Source organism: Artemia sp. Qi Xiang Cuo, chromosome 1 (assembly GCF_049724085.1).
Source record: "Artemia sp. Qi Xiang Cuo chromosome 1, ASM4972408v1, whole genome shotgun sequence".
NCBI lineage: Eukaryota > Metazoa > Arthropoda > Branchiopoda > Anostraca > Artemiidae > Artemia > Artemia sp. Qi Xiang Cuo.
The window spans coordinates 38,336,461-38,357,178 of NC_142794.1; the positions used below are offsets into that span (position 1 = coordinate 38,336,461).

The window sequence follows — 20,718 nt, forward strand, 5'->3', positions numbered from 1 at the left end:
AAGTATGTGAAAACTTTTGCAATTTCGTGGTTTAGTGTGGGATGCAATGTGGAAATTCCAGAATTTTCTAATTTTCTGACTGGAGCTTCCAGAGGAAGGGGCTGTTACACTCAAATGGAGGATTGAATTCTGAATCACATGATTTTTTTAAAGAATAAAAATAAGACAATTCCATTATGTTACACTTTGCTGCGAAGATGAGGCGCCACCCGTAAAACATCGGATTCGACTATCAGAAAATTTGACATTGGAAGGAGCCGGGACCCAGAGGCCAACGCTCCTTTGTATAGGACTTTTATCCCGTACCTCCTCTTGAAGCTAACACAAAACTCAAATGTTACTTAATTTGCTTAATTTATATTAGTACAATCCTACAATCTATTTGAAGTCGGATAAATATATAATCTAATTACTATTTGACAACATGTATAAAAATGGAAAGAAACATGAAAATCTTATTAATATAATTTTTATGTATATTAATAGTGTATTATAAAAGTGTTTTCCGATAAGAATCCCCTTTCTCTTTCGATTTCACAAATGGACTCCACTGTACAGAGAGTGGTCAGTGATGTTTACCCCCCCCCCCCCCGGAAAATACCCCCCATTGATTATTATACCCCGCTGGGTATTTTCCGCAGGGATATTTTCCAGGGAGGGTTAAACGCCTAGACTCACTGGGGACATTGTTTTATTATATTAATAAAATGCTACTTTAGCTACTATTGGCTATTTTGGAAAGAGCATAAGCTAGAAAAAGAGACTTTCAGAGATAGGGCTACAGGGTAATGTATGTCCCGGGAAAGTATTTTTAAGTACCTACCTCCACTCTTTTTGCCTCTAGAGACTCCTGAAATTTGACTACATGACAGCTAGCAATTCCTGTTATTTGAGTAGAATTTTAAGCCGTATCTATGTTTGTTTTTTTTATTTGGAATTATATTTGTATATCTTTAAAACCTTTTAAATTGGGATTGAGCAAAGTTGTGAAGCTGAAAATAATTTTGTTGTACTTTATTTAAGCAGAAGATTTATTTAACAAGGTTTCACTTTTATAACACACATATTTTTAAAGGTTAGGACTCTCTAGACGGAGGAGTGGAGGTAAATACTTTAAAACATCTTCCCGGTACACTCCTTAGCCTGCAGACGCATCCCTGAAACTTTCATTTTCCTAACCTAACCTCTTTCTAAGATAGCCAAAAGTAGCTAAAGTAGAATTTTACCATTTTATCTGCAAAGTTCATAAGACTTATAATAAAAGTAAAAAAAAAAAAAATCAAAAGAACTTACCTTTCAGAAATAAGTCCACAATAACAAGTGAAAGGTCTTCGTTTGTGTAGCCTTTTAATCCCAATAGATCAAAAACCCGGACGACGACCCCCTTTCACGATATTTTTGCATCGGTCATGCCCCGCGGTATGACCCATTTTCACAAGAGTTGATTGTCATTAGCTCCTCCCAGTACACTGATCGAGTTTAAACATATATTCAATGAATGTAAAAATACGGCAGAAGTACCTATACACTAAAAAAGTGTATTTTCACGCTAATCCAACAACTAGAAAGTACGCTGATAAAACGTGAAATAATGCCGTCAACGTCAAAGTACGTTTTTTTTTTACCGTGTTATTACTATTATATAAACTTATACATTTTTTTTTTCATAACAAAAATCCGTCAGAACCACTAACCGTCAGAATGTCGACAGTCATAACATCGACACGTCATAGCATCTAAAATATTTTTAGATTCTATGACGTGTCGATGTTATGACTGTCAATGAACTGACGCGTCGACGTTATGACTTTCGACGTTGTGACGGGTAGCGATTTTAACTGTCGATGAACTGACGTGTCGATGCTATGACTGTCAACACTCTGACAGGTAGCGATTGTGACTGTCAATGTTATGACTGTCGATGTTCTGATGGATTTTCCTTGTCGACGAAATGACGTTTAGTGCTTGTGACGGCTAGATGAAATGGTAGCGTCCCGGTTTGTTTCAGATTTCGAATTTGTGTGGAGTCTATTTCTGCGCTTCCAAGATAATACATTTAACCCAAAGGTTTTTGACAAATATTATGGTTTTCTCTAGGAAAAAGGTTGATCAAATATATATATATATATATTTTTTTTTATAGAAAAATGAGGACCCACATATGATTGCCTCTTGGATTATGTCAAGGGCATAATCATACCTAGGCATAGAGGGGAAAACATTTCCATCCCTAAGGAATAATTAAAAAATATCCCGAAATTTTAATTTCTCCTTATTCTGATGCCTCCTCTCGTGAGAAAAAATTTTATCCCATGCTTCCCTCTATGGGTCGAACCTAAGTGGAAAAATGGATAACATCTTAGGGTAAAGTATTATGGAAGTGTTCCAAAAGAATATTAATTATCAGAACAATGGCGATAAAGAACATATATTTCTTATAATAAACGTAATCCTGTAGGTAAAGGTCTGGATTAATGCCATTTTGCGTGACTGCCAAATGAAAAACTTGTAAAAATCAGTCACAAATCGTAGATTTTGATCCTATCAGTCAGCCAGGAACTAGCTAAATAGAACCGTTTCTATTGCCAAGTTTTGGTTGGGAGATTAATTTATTTAAAAGATTATGTATGTTGTTTTTTTTTGTAATGATCCAAAGCCCTCAGTGTTCTTATGGTTTGGCTACCAAAGCTTTATTTATTAAAGGAATTTGGCAGGGCCGGGGGAAGTACCTAGCGATTTTAGGAAAACTTTAATTAAACCACTGTATAAGAAAGGTGATAAAGAGTGAGTGTGGTAATTATCGAGGCATTAGTCTGGTCTCTGTAGGTAGCATATTACTCAGTAATATGATACTTTTTAGACAGAGAGATGCTGTAGATAAAGTTTTAAGAGAAGAACAGTGCGGTTTTAGAAAAGGTAGAGGATGTGTTGACCATTTTTTCACACTTAGAGAAGTGCCTGAGTTTTCAAACACCTTTGGTCCTCAGTTTTATAGATTATGAGCAAGCGTTCGATTCTGTTGATAGAAGAGCTTTAGCAAAGGTCTTATCTATGTATGGTATTAATTTAAAAAACTTTCGACAAGACAAGTTTTTCAAACAAAAATAAAGAGCTCCATTAAGCCAAGAATGAGCAAAAATAAAGTCAAATAATCTTCCAAGCCTAAAACTACGACAAATCACCTTCAATAAATAAACTAAACTCAAAACGAATAGAAATTACGATAAATAGCCGAGTCAAACTCAAAACGAGCAAAAATTAACATGAGTAGGGCTGATAACCTCTAAACCTTCTAAAAACCAGAACAGAATTTGCGCTTTACTAAAAAAAAAAAAATTTCTTCCTTTTCTTCCTTATGGTTTTGATAATTTTTCATTTATGAAAGTAAGAAAGGTGAAAACATTTCAAACGTATTTTGTTTTCAGTAAAGCGCAAATTGTGTTCTGATCATGTTAATTTTTCTCATTTTGAGTTTGACTCGGCTATTTATCTTAATTTCTGTTCGTTTTGAGTTTCATTTATTTATTGATAGTGATTTGTGGTAGTTTTAAGTTTGGAAGATTATTTGACTTTATTTTTGCTTGGTTCATCCTCAAAGACATAATTTCCGGACCTTTCAACTACGTTGAATAAAATGTCCATCACAAAAATTTGATTGGCTGTCTTTGGGGAAATGCTGGGCGTCAGAGGGGGGTTAGTTGCCCTTCAATAGCTTTTGACTATTAAAAAGGGCACTAGCCCTTTCAATTTCCAATCGAATGAGCCTTTTTCGAAGTTTCTACGACAACAAATAGCCATCTCAAAATTTTTATCAGATATATTTTGGGAAAACCCAAGGTGCGGGGGGGGGTATCCACCCTCTCATCACTCTGAATATCAAAAAAACGCACTAAAACTTTTGATTAGCAATCCAATGAGCCCCTTCCAAAGTTTATACGATCACCGTTTCTATATAAACCTTATATGGCCCCTGGGCATAACTTGCAACCCTGAGGGCTCTGGGGGGAATGCCTTCCTCAAAGATATAATATCCGGACCTTTCAACTACGTTGAACAAAATGGATATCTTAAAATTTTGATTGGATGTGTTTGGGGAAATGGTGGGCGTGGAAGGGGTGTTAGTTGCCCTCCAATCACTTACTATTGTAAAAAAGGGCACAAGCCCTTCCAAAGTCTAATCAAACGAGCCCTTTTTGAAGTTTCAACGACAACTGCTTCGATATAAAGTTCCCTGGTCTAAAAGAGGAAGAAAAAAAAAATAATACATTGTGCCCACATCGGTCTTACTAGGCAGCGCTATTGCGCTGCCTATGATACAGGACAAATTTATTGAAGTGATTAGTGCTATATACGAGAATAACACTGCTGCGGTCAAGTTAGGAAATAGGGTTAGCAGCTGGTTTCGTATTAAATCAGGAGTTAAGCAGGGTTGTGTTCTATCCCCCTTCATATGGGTCATTTTGATGGATTTTGTCTTAAAAAGCGCAGGAAAGGCAATGGGAGACCTCGGAATCAAAAAGAGAGAGGAAAAAACTCTCCTAGGCTTAGATTATGCTGATGATTTAAGCATCCTAGATGCAATGTGAGCAAAATGAATGAACTTTTAGAGGTTTTGCGAGTTCAAGGTGTTAAGAATACTAAAATAAATGTCAAGAATACTAAGTCACTAAACCTAGGAATAAGTGAAGATGAAAAGGTGACGTTGGATAACGAAAGGATTGATCAGGTGGACAGCTTCACGGGTTTTACAAAGAATTGATGTTAATTGGGTGGGCCATTTTTCAGAAATTAAGAATGAGAAATTAAAGTCTAAAAGCTAGCTGTCATGAATATCTCATAGAAACTTTAATGTTCAACAAAAACCAGGGTTGCTACTGTCAGTTGGATTTTCTAGATCTAGTAAAAAGAAAACAATATCTAGTAAATTTAGAGGATCTAGTAAATTTTCCGAAATCTAGTAAAAAGTCATGGTTTATAGTAAACAAAAGTTTTGTTGTTATCTTCCATGAATTCAACGAAAAAATTAGGGTCCATCCATTACAAAATCTGATTTCGATGACGTTAGATATTATGGCTACTATTGCTCTCATTTTTGCGATTTCGCATCAACTCCAGCGCTTAAAGTTCTCTACTTCTCTTTTGGCTTCTTCTTGATATCGAATAAAAAAAGCAAGTTTTTTCTTAACTGAAAGTAAGGAACGACGTTAAAACTTAAAACGAACAGAAATTATTAAGTATATGAAAGGGGCTGTCCCCTCCTCAACGCCTCGCTCTTTACGCTAAAGTTTTTTATTGTTTAAAAATACATAGTTGTGAGAAAGTCAAATTTTAGCGTAAAGAGCGAGGCGTTCAGGGGGGGGGGGGCAGCCCCTTTCATATACGGAATTCTGTTCGTTTTAAGTTTTAACGTCGTTCCTTACTTTCAGTTAAAACAACTTGTTTATTTTTATTTAATTTTTGAACGGTTTGAAGTAATGCAGGTTTTGATTTTGGCTCATCGTACATGAATTATTAAAATGAAATTTTTATATGAATTTAACTTTTTTTTGGTTAAATGGCTTTCTAGAAAGTTGTTTAATTTTATTTACTAACGTTTTTATTAGTAATAAATATACGTATCTTACGTAACGAGCTTCTATATTCATATATTTTTAATACGTATATTAGGGGGTTCGCCCCCTAGTCAATACCTCGCTCTTTAAGCTATGGTTTGAATTTTGTTCCAATTCTTCAAAAATGAACCCTTAATCACAAAGGCCGTTAATTAGAATAAATAGCTCTTATGAAACTACTAAAAATCTTTGGCTTAAAGAGCGAGGTATTGACTTGGGGGTGAACCCAATCATATACGTAATATTTTCTGTTTGTTTTAAGTTTTGATGTTGCTGCTTACTTTCAGTTGAAAAACTTGTTTTTTTTATTTAATTTCTGATCTTTTTTTTAAATAATGTTGGGAAATCCGGCGTCCCCTGCATAGCACTGTCCCTTCCCCCATGAAAACTTCCTTGGTGGAGAGATCCTCTCACATAACCCCGAACCCCCCCCCCCCAACCACTACCAGAAAAAATCCCCCCTGAAAACGTCTGTATACTTCCCAATAACCAATACTATATGTTAACATTGGGTAAAGTTCATAACTTTTAGCCGTCCCCCCAGGGACGTTGGGGGATTAAGTCATCCTAAAAGACATAGTTATCATATTTTCGACCATGCTGAACAAAATGGCTATCTAAAAATTTTGATCGGGTGACTTTGGGGAAAAAATGAGCGTGGGTGGGGGCCTAGTTGCCCTCCATTTTTTTGGTCACTTGAAAAGGGCACTAGAACTTTTAATTTATGTTCCAATGATCCCTCTCACGATATTCTAGGAGCACTGGGTCGATACGATCACCCCTGGGCAAAATAACAACAAATAAACATGCATCCGTGATCTTTCTTCTGGCAAAAAATGCAAAATTCCACATTTTGGAAGATAGGAGCTTGAAACCTCTGCAGGAGGGTTCTCTGATACGCTGAATATGATGGAGTGAATTTGATTGTGGTTCTATATCTTTTAGGGAGTCTTTCCCCCTTTTTTCGAAAATCAGCCAAATTTTCTCAGGCGCGTAACTTTCGATGGGTAGGATTAAACTTGATGAAACTTATATATTTGAAGTCAGCATTAAAATCTGGTTCTGTTTATGTATCTATTGGTATCAAAATCCCGTTTTCTAGAGTTTCGGTTACCATTGAGCCGGGTCGCTCCTTACTTACAGTTCGTTACCACGAACTGTTTGAATCGCTTTGAAGGACAAACTATTTAAAATCAGGTCTAGTATGGCGGCTTAATTTGGTTTCAGAAAATTATCCCAGACTCTCATAACAGATGCTACGTTTGTTAGTTAGGTGAGTCATAGTGTTAGGCTACTATTCTCTAGTCTGTATTATAGCTTTAAGATAGTCTAAACTTGTAGCACACTAGTCAAGAGAGTTAAAATTATGTCCCATTTAGGGCATTCTCATTAAGTTCCCTCAGTTAATGATGAACAAAGTACAATGTGCAAGGTCATTTCATTTTGAATTTTTTGAGAGGTGGCCCATTATAGTTAATTGATTATCAGGTTAAGGTCTATTTGCTTGGGTTCAAAAAATATCTTCTTATTTTAACAAATCAACTTCCAAACTTCCAATCTAAGTGCACCCATAAGAGGTGTTACCAAAACAACCACTGCAATTTAAATTGGATATAAGGCCAGGGGCGGATCCATGATTTTGTTAGGGGGGGGGGCGAAAAATAGGTTGATCCGATGAACTTGCGTTAGGAGCAAGTTTATTTAAGGCAATGTTGCGTTAATTAGGTAAATTACACTACTTTAGACTACGTTAGGGGGGACGCCCCTTGCCCTCCTGGATCCGCCACTTTATAAGGCTTTATTTGAGACAAGCTAGCCTTCTTTCTTATTCTTGCTAGTTTTATCTTATTCTTGTGTTAAGAGGGGGGTAACTGTTGTATAGGCAATACTACCAAAGTACATCTGCCCTTTTTCCAGCAGGAAACCTCATTAGACAGCTAGGAACACATGTCAAGATGTACTCTTTTCTGTGTCTAGAAGCTTTCCCCCAAAATTCTTCTTGTATTTTTGTCACCGTTTCCCAAGCTAGCTGTTAAGCTTTTTTTCGAAAAAAAATCATGTCTAGACAGGATTCTTAGTGTTCTTAAGATTTTAGTTACACTACCTAGGTCAGTTTTCCCAGACTGTAAAAAGTTTGTAAAAATTTAGTCAAACAAACCTTCTGATTTTAGCAAACGGAATTTCATTCGGGTGGCAACTCTGGCGCAAATTCGTAAAGTAGCGCAATTTGAGCACCTGCACAATCAAGTAGAAGGTGCATCAACTCCTGACAATTAGTTCCTGTACATAGATAACTTTATACCGAGATCAAACCATTTTTAAATAAGTTGTAAGACCGTACTAGCTAAACATGGGATAAAAATTACGCCGAGGAGGACTTAGCTGAGGATAGGACGAAATATTTTGGCACTATTTTCTGGTTTTCACTAGCTGAATTTTTTTCCGGTTTATTTGTTCCATGTTTTCTTTTACATCACACCGTTTGTGATAATGAACGGCAAGTGAAGAGGGACCTTTTCAAGTTTACCGAACCTCTAAAACAGGGAATTTTGAAAACTGTTAATACATCAAAGTATGAGCTTTCTATAGTGTTCTTAATATTGAAATCTTCTGTTCAAAGCTAGCCATCAAAATTCTAGCTTGGGACGATTTGCATAATATCGAAAAAGGGAAAAATTCTCCCAAAAGAGATACAGTCTTGCCCAGCTGCACCACAATTTCAACATGTCTGAGAACCCCTTTCACAGAAGTTTGATATATAAAACAATGAATTTTGTATTGTTGGGCCCTCTTCATATACGTTAATTCATGTCGCTCTTTAAAAGTTTTAACGTTTCTTTTTGATTTTGCTTGAAAATAAGTTTGGTTTTTGCTTCATATCCAAGAGGTCACGGATGCGTGTTCGTTTGTTTTCATTTTCTTGTTTGGTTTTTACTCATCAGGGGAGGATCGTGTCGAACCATAGGTCGTTAAATATCAGTATAGGGCTCAAGTAAACAGAAAGTCATAGTTTTAATTCAATTTAAAGGTAACAAAAGGGATTGTGCCGCAATAAAGAACTGTTTTCTGCCAATTTGTGTCTTTTAGCTGGGGAAGGGCCAAAATATCGATCAGAACTTCTGAAGTAGCCAAGGGATTTAAAACTATCAAAAAGCCATGTATGAAACTTCCCCCTTTCACAGGGCGCGCCGGTTTACGATAACACATTCGACCTTAAATATAAATGGTGTCTACAAAATGTTGGCAATTATTTGTAAACTTATTTCGGCTGATGTGGTTCATTTCAAGTTTTATTCGTTTATGTATAGTATTATATAGAACCACATCAACTATTAGGGGGGGGAGTCAGTGGTTCTTCCTGTGAGGGAAGGGAGTAACTGAAGTCCCAAAAATTGTTTTTTTTTGTGGCTAAAATGTTTAAACATGTCAAAAATTGGGGGAGTAGACATAGACTATAGTACTGAATGGTCCCTCAGATCAAGAAGGAGCAGGACACTTATTCCCCAAACTCTCTTCATTTATAGATTTAGACTAAGCGTGGAATATAGGCACTGATAGGTTGGTAGTTCCCTTTGTTGTGGATAGACTTAAAGTAAACAAATAAGTTGATTATATTCATATAAAACATAAAATCGCGAAGAAAGGAAGAAAACGAGGACAATTATCAGCCAGTGAAAAAATTGAAAAATCATGGAAATATTTCGGTCAAGACCTCCGCTTGACCGTCGTTGGTGCAGAATAAAACTAATAAAAATATAAAAACCAAACCTTAAAATAAAAACACAAAGCTAAAATTGGACGACCCTTTCTTAGTAACGGTGAAAGGGTAACTCATATTCATTTGCCTACCTGCTTAGCTTTGGGACGGATACGACTATTCTTTAAGGACAGGATTCGTCTCGCCGATATTTACCCCTTGAATAACTAGAAAATTTGACTTGATTTTTGTTTTTGGCATTTCAGACCCCTCCTCAAAACCTTTGTTAGGGGGGGGGTGCACTTTTCGCCAGGTATGATTGTATAGGACCATTGTGTTTATATACGGTATAGAGGAGTCTCGTTGAAATGAATTCATTTTTAATTCTAGCTTCTCTTTTAAGTAACAAAACATATTGCCCCTCATTTAGCCATCCTTTCCCTCCCTGTTTTGCCACAGAGCACAACTTTGTCCCAGTTTGGACCAAAACGTCATAAAACCAAAGCTGTGAGATGTTTCTCTTATCGAGCCATATGAAAATATTCCAGTTTTCTTGAGGGCACTACCCCTACGCGGCTGCTCCTTTCGTGATTAAACATTATTGTATAATTTGTTTATTATAAGCAGATTAATATTATAATCAGATTAAACATGGATATATTTTAAATATTTTGATAGTTATATTTCAGGCATAGTTAAATTGGACATTTAACATCCATTTGGTAAATTGCTTTGTTTTCCAATCACTACCACGTGGGTAGGATTCAGAACAATTGACGAAGGCTAAACAAAGCTAAAATCGTATTCCATAGAGCTAAGGTAATTCGCATATTTTCTTGATCACAGTTCGAAAACCCGCCAGGAATAAAGAACATGATTCCTAAGAGTATCTTGGTACCTAAAAGCCTATTCAGCGCGTTTTGAGCAATACTCTTGAGACACTACCGTTTAGGCCATTCAATACGGAACGCATTCCTTTACTTATTATTATATAAATTTTTATTTGGGATGAATAAATACTTCCTCTTCATAAGAAAAGCTAGAGGGATTCCAGAACATGAAAAGTATGCTATTGGACTGATTATTCCTGATAGTATGGGTAATGTAGAGATGTTTTCAGGTGAATATAGGGTTGAATGAAATATAAAATTGTAAAAAAAAGTCATTTTTGCTTATTATAAGTCTTGTCTCTCATCCCTTCCACTACAGCAGTGCAACATTCTGATAAAAGGGCTTTCCGTTCCGGGACACGTTTGAGGATATGGATTGGAGTCGTGTAATAATCGTTGCCCGCCATTCAAATGTTCTTATTGTTTTCTGTATTTTTTTTTCTAGTTTCCATTTTATAGGAAATACATAGGCATGGGCTGTGCCCCTTCTTCACATATAAGCACCACTGACGGCAGACAACGGTCTTCTTTAGCTCCTGATACTGATGAAAGAGATGGAGATCTTACTTCACTGGATCCACCGAGGACAGCATTGCCAGATGTTGCGAATCATAAGCCAAAAGGTAAATCTAACCCACCCTCTTCTTTTATGATTTAAAAACTTGCAAATGACCTAAACAAAAGATTGTCCCAGTAGAAAATGTAGCGTTTGGGCCTTAGGGACAAGGTTCATATTAGCTGGATTAACTACATAAAAAGAACTTGTTTGTTTCTCAGGGACCTGGGAATGTACGGGAAGATAAAATGATCGCACCAGGGTAGGAGCTAGGTAAATATGAGGCGACAAGGATGTTCATATCGAAACAAGCTTATGTGCAGAACCATAGATTCTAAAGAAAAAAGAAGAAGAAATTGTTTGTGAGAATTATTGAGAAAAACTTGGGTAATAATGCTAAATGACAAAGCACTAGTTGACGCTCCTTATGAACGAGCTCACTCATTGCTTGCGTGGATTAATTTGCTGAGACATGTCTTAACTTTACTAAACTTTCACCAGAAGACAGAGAAAATCTAGGACACCTATACAGGGATACACGCAAGTAGGGAGGTGGGATGTCTAGGATCTCCCTTGAAATTGCATGATATTGAAGACATTAACCAGCGGCATACACTACATGATGTTGCAAAAAAAGAAAAGAACAAATCAAAATCTTTGGCTGCAGGAAGGAGAATGTTGAAATACCTGGGATAACAATAGATAATAAAACAAATCCATGATCTGTTCTCGCCATGCTTTTTACTCTAGTTGATTAGCATATTTTACTAAACAAAAAGTAAATAAAATCCGCCATACATAGGAAGGAAAGACATCCATCAACTGATACTTATCAGAAACATCATGTATAACCGGCATAATTGAAAAATTATTCATTACCGAAACTACTCGATAAATGAGTTTTTTATTTCAAGTAATTTGCTGTTCCACTTGCCTTGCTCAAGTATGAGAACAATATAATTTTTCGTATTAAATAATAATTATATGTAATAATTTATTGTATAAATTATATTTACAATAAAAATATTATATATATATATATATATATATATATATATATATATATATATATATATATATTTTCGCATATATATATATATATATATATATATATATATATATATATATATATATATATATATATATATATATATATATATATATATATATATATATATATATATATATATATATATATATATATATATATATTATTGCTCAGGCACCGTGAATATTTTCGCAGTTTGCGTAATCACTTTAGCGATTCTGAACTAAAATTAAAAAAAATTTTAACTTTTTTTTCATATCTTAAAAAGACATTGCTTATACTTATAAGAAAAGAAATTTGGTAATGATGTTTTTCTAACAGCGATCAAACAGTTCGTGGTAACGAACTGTAAGTAAGGAGCGACACTGCTCAATATTAACCAAAACTCTAAAAAACAGAATTCCGATGCTAGTAGATACATCAAAAGAATCGGATTTTTATGCTGATTTCAAGTATATAAGTTTAGTCTTACCCATCAAAAGTTACGAGCCTTAGAAGACTTGCAGTATTTTCGAAAAAGGGAGATAAGATCCTCGAAATACAATAGCAGCTTAATAAAAATCAGACCACCAGATCCAGCATTTTAGAAAACCCTATTGTGTAGGTCTCAAACCCCTTTTTGCGAAAATGTGGAATTTTGTGTTTATTTGCCAGAAGAAAGATCACGGATGCGTCTTTATTTGTTGTTGTTTTTTTTGTTTTTTTTTTCCGAGGGGTGATTGTATCGATTCAGTTGTCCAAGAATATCACGAGAGGGCTCATTCGAACGGAAATTAAAAGTTCTAGTGCACTTTTAAAGTTACCAAAAGAATTGGACGGCAACTAGGTCCCCTCCCACGCTTCTTTTTTTTCCAAATTCACCCGATAAAAATTTTGAGATATCTTGGGAAGTATAGAGACGTTTTCAGGAGGGATTTTTTCTGGAGGGGGGTCGGTGGCAGGAGTTACTTGGGAGGATCTTTCCATGGGGGATGTTTTTATGGGGGAAGGGACATTTCTATGAAGGAGGCGCCGGATTTCCCAGCATTATTTAGAAAAACTATCAGAAATTAAATAAAAAAACAAATTTTCAACTGAAAGTAAGGAGCAACACCAAAACGTAAAACGAACAGGAATTATTACGTATATGAGGGGGATCACCCCCTATTCAATACCTCGCTCTTTACGCTACAGTTTTTTTAGTACTTTCAAAAGAGCTATCTATACTAATTAAACGGCCTTTGTAATTCAGAGGTCATTCTTAAAGAATTGGAACAAAATTCAAACTTTAGCGTAAAGAACGAGGTATTGACTAGGGGTTGAATCTCCTCATATACGTAATAATTTCTGTTCGTTTTACATCGAACAGAACTAGCCCTTCGAATTTCCAATCGAATGAGCCTGTTTTGAAGTTTCTACGACAACGCCTTCTGTAAAAACCGTATATGCCCCCAGGGCATAACTTAAAACCCTTGCCCTAAGGGTTGTGGGGGAGAGACCTCCTCAAAAAAATATTTTCTTTCTTGAAATCAACTACGCTGAACAAAAAGGCTCTCTCAAAATTGTGGTTGGACGTGTTTGGGGGAATGATGGGCGTGGGGGGGGGGGTTGGTTAGTTGCCCTTCGATCACTTTCGACTATTGAAAAGGGCACTAGCCCTTCGAACTTCTAATCGAGTGAGCCTTTTTTTAAGTCTCTACGACAACACCTTCTATAAAAACCTTATATGACCCCCAGGGCATAACTTAAAACCTTTGCCCTCAGGGTTGTGGGGGAGTGTCCTCCTCAAAAACATATTTTCTTTCTGGAAATCAACTACACTGAACAAAGTGGCTGTCTCGAAATTTTGAGTCGATGTGTTTGGGGAATAATGAGCGTGAGGGTGGGCTAGATGCCGTACAATTACATTTGGCTATTAAAAAGGGCACTAGACCTTCGAATTTCCAATCGAACGAGCATGTTTTGAAGTTTGTACAACAAGGCCTTCTATAAAAACCTTATATGCCCCCAGAGTATAACTTAAAACCCTTGCCCTGAGGGTTGTGGGGGAGTGTCCTCCTTTAAAATATATTTTCTATTTGGAAATCAACTACGCTGAACAAAATGGCTATCTCAAAATTTTGATTGGATGTGTTGGGGGGAAGAATGGGCGTGGGGGGGAGGCTAGTTGCCCTCTCATCACTTTCGACTATTAAAAAGGACACTAGAACTCTCTCAACTTCCAATCGAATGAGCCCCTTTTGAAGTTTCTACGACGACCCCTTCTATAAAAACCTTATATGCCCCCAGGGCATAACTTAAAATCCTTGCCCTGGGGGTTTTGGTGGAGTGTCATCTTCAAAAATATATTTTCTATCTGGAATGAACTACGTTGAACAAAATGGCTATCTCAAGATTTTGATTGGATGTGTTTGGGGGAATGATGGGCGGGGGGCCAGTTGCCCTTCAATCACTTTCGACTATTAAAAATGGCATTAGCCCTTTGAATTTCCAATCGAATGAGCCTTTTTTGAAGTTTCTACGACAACGCCTTCTATAAAAACCTTATATGCCCCCAGGGCATAACTTAAAACCCTTGCCTTGAGGGTTGGGGGGGGGAGTGTCCTCCTCAAAAAAATATTTTATATCTGGAAATCAACTACTCTGAACAAAATGGCTATCTCAAAATGTTGATTGGATTTGTTTGGGGGAATGATGGGCGTGGGGGGGGCCAGTTGCCCTACAAACACTTTCGACTATTAAAAAGGGTACTAGCCCTTTGAATTCCCCACTGAATGAACCTTTTTTGAAGTTTTTAATACAATTCTTTCTAGAAAATCCTTATATGCCCCCAGGGCATAACTTAAAACCCTTTCCCTGAGGTTTGGGGGGGAGTATCCTCCTCAAAACATATTTTCTATCTGTAAATCAACTACGCTGAGCAAAATGTTTATCTTAAAATTTTAATTGGATGTGTTTGGGGAAATGATGGGCATGGGAGGGGGGACTAGGTGCCCTCCAATCACTTTTGACTATTGAAAAGGGCACTAGCCACTCCAATTTCCAATCGAATGAGCCCTTTTCGAAGTTTCTACGACAACTCCTTTGATACGAAGTGTTTGGGGGAAGAATGGGAGTGGGGGGGAGGCTAGTTGCCCTCTAATCACTTTCGACTATTAAAAAGGACACTAGAACTCTCTCAACTTCCAATCGAATGAGCCCCTTTTGAAGTTTCTACGACGACCCCTTCTATAAAAACCTTATATGCCCCCAGGGCATAACTTAAAATCCTTGCCCTGAGGGTTTTGGGGGAGTGTCCTCCTCAAAAATATATTTTCTATCTGGAAATCAACTACGTTGAACAAAATGGCTATCTCAAGATTTTGATTGGATGTGTTTGGGGGAATGATGGGCGTGGGGCGGGGGGCTAGTTGCCCTCCAATCACTTTCTACTATTAAAAAGGGCACTAGCCCTTTGAATTTCCAATCGAATGAGCCTTTTTTGAAGTTTCTACGACTACGCCTTCTATAAAAACCTTATATGCCCCCAGGGCATAACTTAAAACCCTTGCCTTTAGGGTTGTGGGGGAGTGTCCTCCTCAAAAACATATTTTCTATCTGGAAATCAATTACGCTGAACAAAATGGCTATCTCAACATTTTGATTTGATGTGTTTGGGGGAATGATGGGCGTGGGGGGGGGCTAGTTGCCCTCCAATCACTTTTGACTATTAAAAAGGGTACTAGCCCTTTGAATTTTCCATCAAATGAACCTGTTTTGAAGCTTCTACGGTAACGTCATACATAAGACTTTTATATGCCCCAAGGGTCTAACTTGAAACAATTGTATTAAGCGATATGGAGGATTATCCTTCTCAGAATCATATTTCCTACCTATAAATAAATTACGCTGAACAAAATCGTTATATCAAAACTTTGATTGAGTGTTTTTGGGGGAATGATGGGCGTGGGGGGGCTAGTTGCCCTCCAATCACTTTTGACTATTAAAAAGGGAACTAGCCACTCCAATTTCCAATCGAATGAGCACTTTTCGAAGTTTCTATGACAACCCCTTTGATACGAAGTGCCCGGCTGAAAAAAAAACACTTTGTGCCCACATCGTTCTTTACTTAGGCAGAGCTAGCGCGCTGTCTGTGATATTTGATTATTACAACAAGTTCGATTTCTAACAACGATTTCTACTAAGCTTCAAACTTTTGATTTTTGTTTTTAGGCCTAAGGCTTTGGAATTGTTGTAATCCTTTATCAAAATATATACAGATATTTTTGCAATTACCAGTTTTTTGCTCTTTATGCAATTTAATGTCTTTTCATACTGTGTCTATTCAAAGATATTTGATTATTACAGCAAGACCGATTTCTAACAAGGATTTCTACTAAGCTTCAAACTTTTTTTTTTTTAAGATTCCGGAATTTTTTAATCCCTTTTCAAAATATGTACAAATGTTTTTGCAGTTACCAGTTTTTTGCTCTTTAAGCCCGTGACAACGTCATTGTAATACTGTTGTATATAAAAATGACGTCACTTACATAAATAGTTTTTTTCCAAAATTGATTCTGATCTATCATATATATATATATATATATATATATATATATATATATATATATATATATATATATATATATATATATATATATATATATATATATATATATATATATATATATATATATATATATATATATATATATATATATATATATATATATATATATATATATATTGATGATGGTTCTTGAATGGAAAAAATAAAAGATTACAAAGTTATGAACTTTGCTTTTTAAGATTATTCACCCATATCTTGTGCTTACATATCGTCCAGTATTTCCCTGTCAACTTCATCGCATAGCTGTAATTATTTTTCCATGTATGGTACATTACATAATGACTCTGTAAACTCCAAAAAATGCATCTCTGGTACAAATGTGTAGCTCACGGGGTAAATGGCCATTAAAAAAGAGACACTCCATAATTATGTTTAAAAGAAAGGTAGATATGTAATGAAATTTGATGTAATGAAAGTCATACAGAAATTCAACATTTCAGTCTGCAAGAGTGAAGGGCCCAAGGCCGTTTCCAGGGGGTAGTGGATTTGAACATTCCCTCCGAAATTTTTTCTGACTCGTTGAAAAGTGACAAAAACGCATATACACAAATTTTTCATGTGTTTTTAAAGTTTTTTTTTGTAAAATCCTTGAAAAAGAGACTTCGTAGATACATTTTATGAATCTTTGACCTAGTAAAATAAGTTTAAAATCTGTATTTTCAGTCCAAATGAGTGAAAGATCCAAAGTGTAGCCCTTGAATATTATGGGCCCATGCTCCCCGTACCCGGGTACATTTTTTTACCATAAGTTTATTCTGAACTTGCTGATTATAAGTGTCAAACATCTTCGTTATCTCCATCTTTGAACACTTATTTTTTTTTCTTCGCAAAGCATACTTATCGGTTTCCAAGCTAGCTGATTGCAGCTTCTGTGGTTTATTGTCTGGTTTATCCAAAACTAAAACTCTTTAAATGGATACTTCGCAAATGGTGAACATGAAACCCTTATTCAAATCCAAGTTGTGCCAGAATTTTCAATCTGAATAATTGTGTGGCACTAAGGTAGTTCCGTACCTCCTAACCCGCCCCCTTCACTTCTCACATATAGGCATATTGTACCTCTTCAGATTTATGCTTAATCGGGAATTATTTTGGGAAGGTTATTAATTTATTAAATCCTAATCGTTAGAAATCGTTAAGATCGGAAAATGACTGACCAAAATCTAAACCTTAAGTCCACCTTTCCCTTGTAATTGTTTTTTTTTAGCATTTTTATAAATTATATTGCCACCAAAATTGGGTTTTGGAGGGACTGGGGACTAAGAACATAGAAAGATCTAAAAAGCGGGTCCCTGTGGAAGATATGATAAGTATAGCCCGTGGGATAAGAGCCCTAAATTATCTAAATAACCCACATCAAACAGTTCGTGGTAACGAACTGTAAGTAAGGAGCGACCCGGCTCAATGGTAACCGAAACGATTTTGATACCAATGGTAACCGGGATTTTGATACCAATAGATACGTCCAAAAGAATCAGATTTTAATGCTGATTTCAAATATATAAGTTTCATCAAGTTTATTCCTACCCATCAAAAGTTACGCGCCTGAAAAAATTTGGCTGATTTTCGAAAAAAGGGGGAAAGACCCCCTAAAAGTTATAGAACCTTAATGAAAATCACACCATCATATTCAGCGTATTAGAGAGCCCTACTGTAGAGGTTTCAAGCTCCTATATGCAAAAATGTGGAATTTTGCATTATTTGCCAGAAGAAAGATCACGGATGCGTGTTTATTTGTTTCTTTGTTTGTTTTTTTTTCCCATGGGTGATCGTATTGATCCAGTGGTCCTAGAATATCGTGGGAGGGCTCATTGGAATGGAAATTAAAAGTTCTAGTGCCCTTATTAAGTGATCAAAAAATGGAGGACAACTCCCACGCTCATTTTTTCCCAAAGTCACCCAATCAAAATTTTGAGATAGCCATTTTTGTTCAGCATGGTCGAAAATATGATAACTATGTCTTTTAGGATGACTTAATCCCCCGAAGTCCCTGGGGGGAGGGCTGTAAGTTATGAACTTTACCCAATGTTAACATATAGTATTGGTTATTGGGAAGTATACAGACGTTTTCAGGGGCGATTTTTTGGTAGTGGGGGGGGTGGGTGGGTCGGGGGTTATATGGGAGGATCTTTCCATGAAGGAAGTTTTCATGGGGGAAGGTACATTGCTATGAAGGGGGCGCTGGATTTCCCAGCACTATTTAAAAAAAGATAGGAAATTAAATATAAAAAGAACAAGTTTTTCAACTGAAAGTAAGGAGCAACATCAAAACTTAAAACGAACAGAAATTGTTACGTGTATGATTGGGTTCACCCCTTAGTCAATACCTCGCTGTTTAAGCCAAAGATTTTTTAGTACTTTCATAAGAGCTATTTCTTCTAAATGACGGCCTTTGTGATTAAGGGGTCATTTTTAAAGAATTAAAACAAAATTCGAACCTTAGCTTTAAGAGCGAGGTATTGACTAGGGGGCAGACCCCCTAATTTGCGTATTAAAAATTTATGAATGGAGGAGCTCGTTACGTATCTTATTTCGTAAGTAACGCATATTTATTACTAATAAAAATATCCATAAATAAAATTCAACAACTTTCGAGAAAGCCATTTAACCAGATAGAAGTAAAATTCATATTCAAATTTTGTTTTAATTATTCATGTACGGTGAGCCAAAATCAAAACCTGCATTAATTCAAAAACGTTCAAAAATTAAATGAAAAAAAAACAATTTTTTTTAACTGAAAATAAGGAACGACGTTAAAACTTAAAACGAACAGAAATGATTCCGTATATGAAAGGGGCTATCCCCTCCTCAACGCCTCGCTCTTTACGGTAAAGTTTGACTTTCTCACAACTCTATTTTTTTAAACAATAAAAAACTTTAGCGTAAAGAGCAAGGCGTTTAGGAGGGGACAGCCCCTTTCATATACGGAATAATTTCTGCTCGTTTTAAGTTTTAACGTCGTTCCTTACTTTCAGTTAAAAAAAAAATTGTTTTTTTTTATTTAAACAGGATTCATAGTTACATTTTAATATAAAGGAGGGCATGCTATACTTAGTTTATAATGATTCCAATTTGTATTATCGAATATGTACTCTCCTGCTTTGACCGCTCTCGGTTAAATAGCAACACACCTTATGCTTCTGACCCCCTTTGGTCAACCCTGTGTTTGCTTCCGTCTCTAACCCTATAATTTTTTTTTTTGGGGGGGGGGGCTGGGCTATGAATGCATCTCAGTGGAAATCTCCTCTAAATACAAGTATGGTCCTTTTCGTCATTTTTATCTTCCTTAGCCTCAAATTGATCTTGAATGTAATTGAAAAACAAAAAAGTTGTTTCAACTGAAAGTGAGAAGCAACGTTAGAACTTAAACGAGCATGAATTATTCCGTATATGAAGGCAGGGGGGTGCCCCTTCCTCCTCCCTCGCTCATTATGCTAAAGTGTCAAAGTTCTTCAAAAATACTTGTCATCCCAGTTTAACTGTACTTGTGTTTCAAGAGTCGTTCTTAAAAAATTGGGACAAAAAGTCAAAATTTAGTGTAAAGAGCGAGGGATTAGAATAGGGCAACGCCCATCATATGCGGAATAATTTCTGTCTGTTTTAAGTTTTAATGTTACTCCTTACTTTCGGTTGAAAAAAAACTTGTTTTGTATTTAATTTCTGATCGCTAGGAAATCTTCCCTGTACAAAAATTGTCAAGTAAAATTCCCCTTGAAAAATTTCCTACCCACATAATTTCACCCCCCTCCCCTTGGAAAATCTGCTCCTCCCATTTCCGACAGAGAATCCCCCCGTAAAAATTTCTGACTGTTTCCCAATAACAAATAACATATATATATATATATATATATATATATATATATATATATATATATATATATATATATATATATATATATATATATATATATATATATATGTTACCGTGAATGTCTGAAATCTGGTTAATGTCGACATTCACCGGTTAATGTCCGAAATTCTTTTTTTTTCTGCTTGGGCTCAATTAGCTTTGCGAGTCAGCTTTTTCAGTCTTATGTAAACTGTGGTGGTACAAGTTAAAGTTAGGGTATGCTAATTTAGGCTAGGCTAGATTAACTTAGGTTAGGTTAAATTTGGCTATAAATATTAGAAATGGGTCAAACCTAACCTAGCCCAACCAAACCGAATCTAACCTAACCTGTCATCATCAAACCTTGCATTAAACTGAAAAAGTTGACTGGCAACTCTGACTAAATCCAAGGAGAAAAAATGTATTTCGGACATTCATTGGTGAATGCCGACATTCACGAATTTCGGACATTCACGGTTAGATATATAAAGAATGGGC

General features: G+C 36.0%; 1 protein-coding gene across 5 annotated transcripts in view; it reads left to right on the forward strand.

Moving 5' to 3' along the window:
- Positions 1–20,718, forward strand: part of Pde8 (phosphodiesterase 8) — a 335,405-nt gene that overhangs the window by 105,234 nt on the left and 209,453 nt on the right. For 4 of the 5 annotated variants that reach the window (XM_089102287.1, XM_089102216.1, XM_089102144.1 and 1 more), the window contains one exon: positions 10,659–10,822. In XM_089102287.1, the coding sequence (XP_088958413.1) occupies positions 10,672–10,822 (151 nt within the window). In that variant the 5' untranslated portion in view covers positions 10,659–10,671. Of the gene's footprint in view, positions 1–10,644; positions 10,823–20,718 lie in introns of all 5 variants that reach the window. The other variant, XM_089102070.1, reaches the window with a different exon arrangement.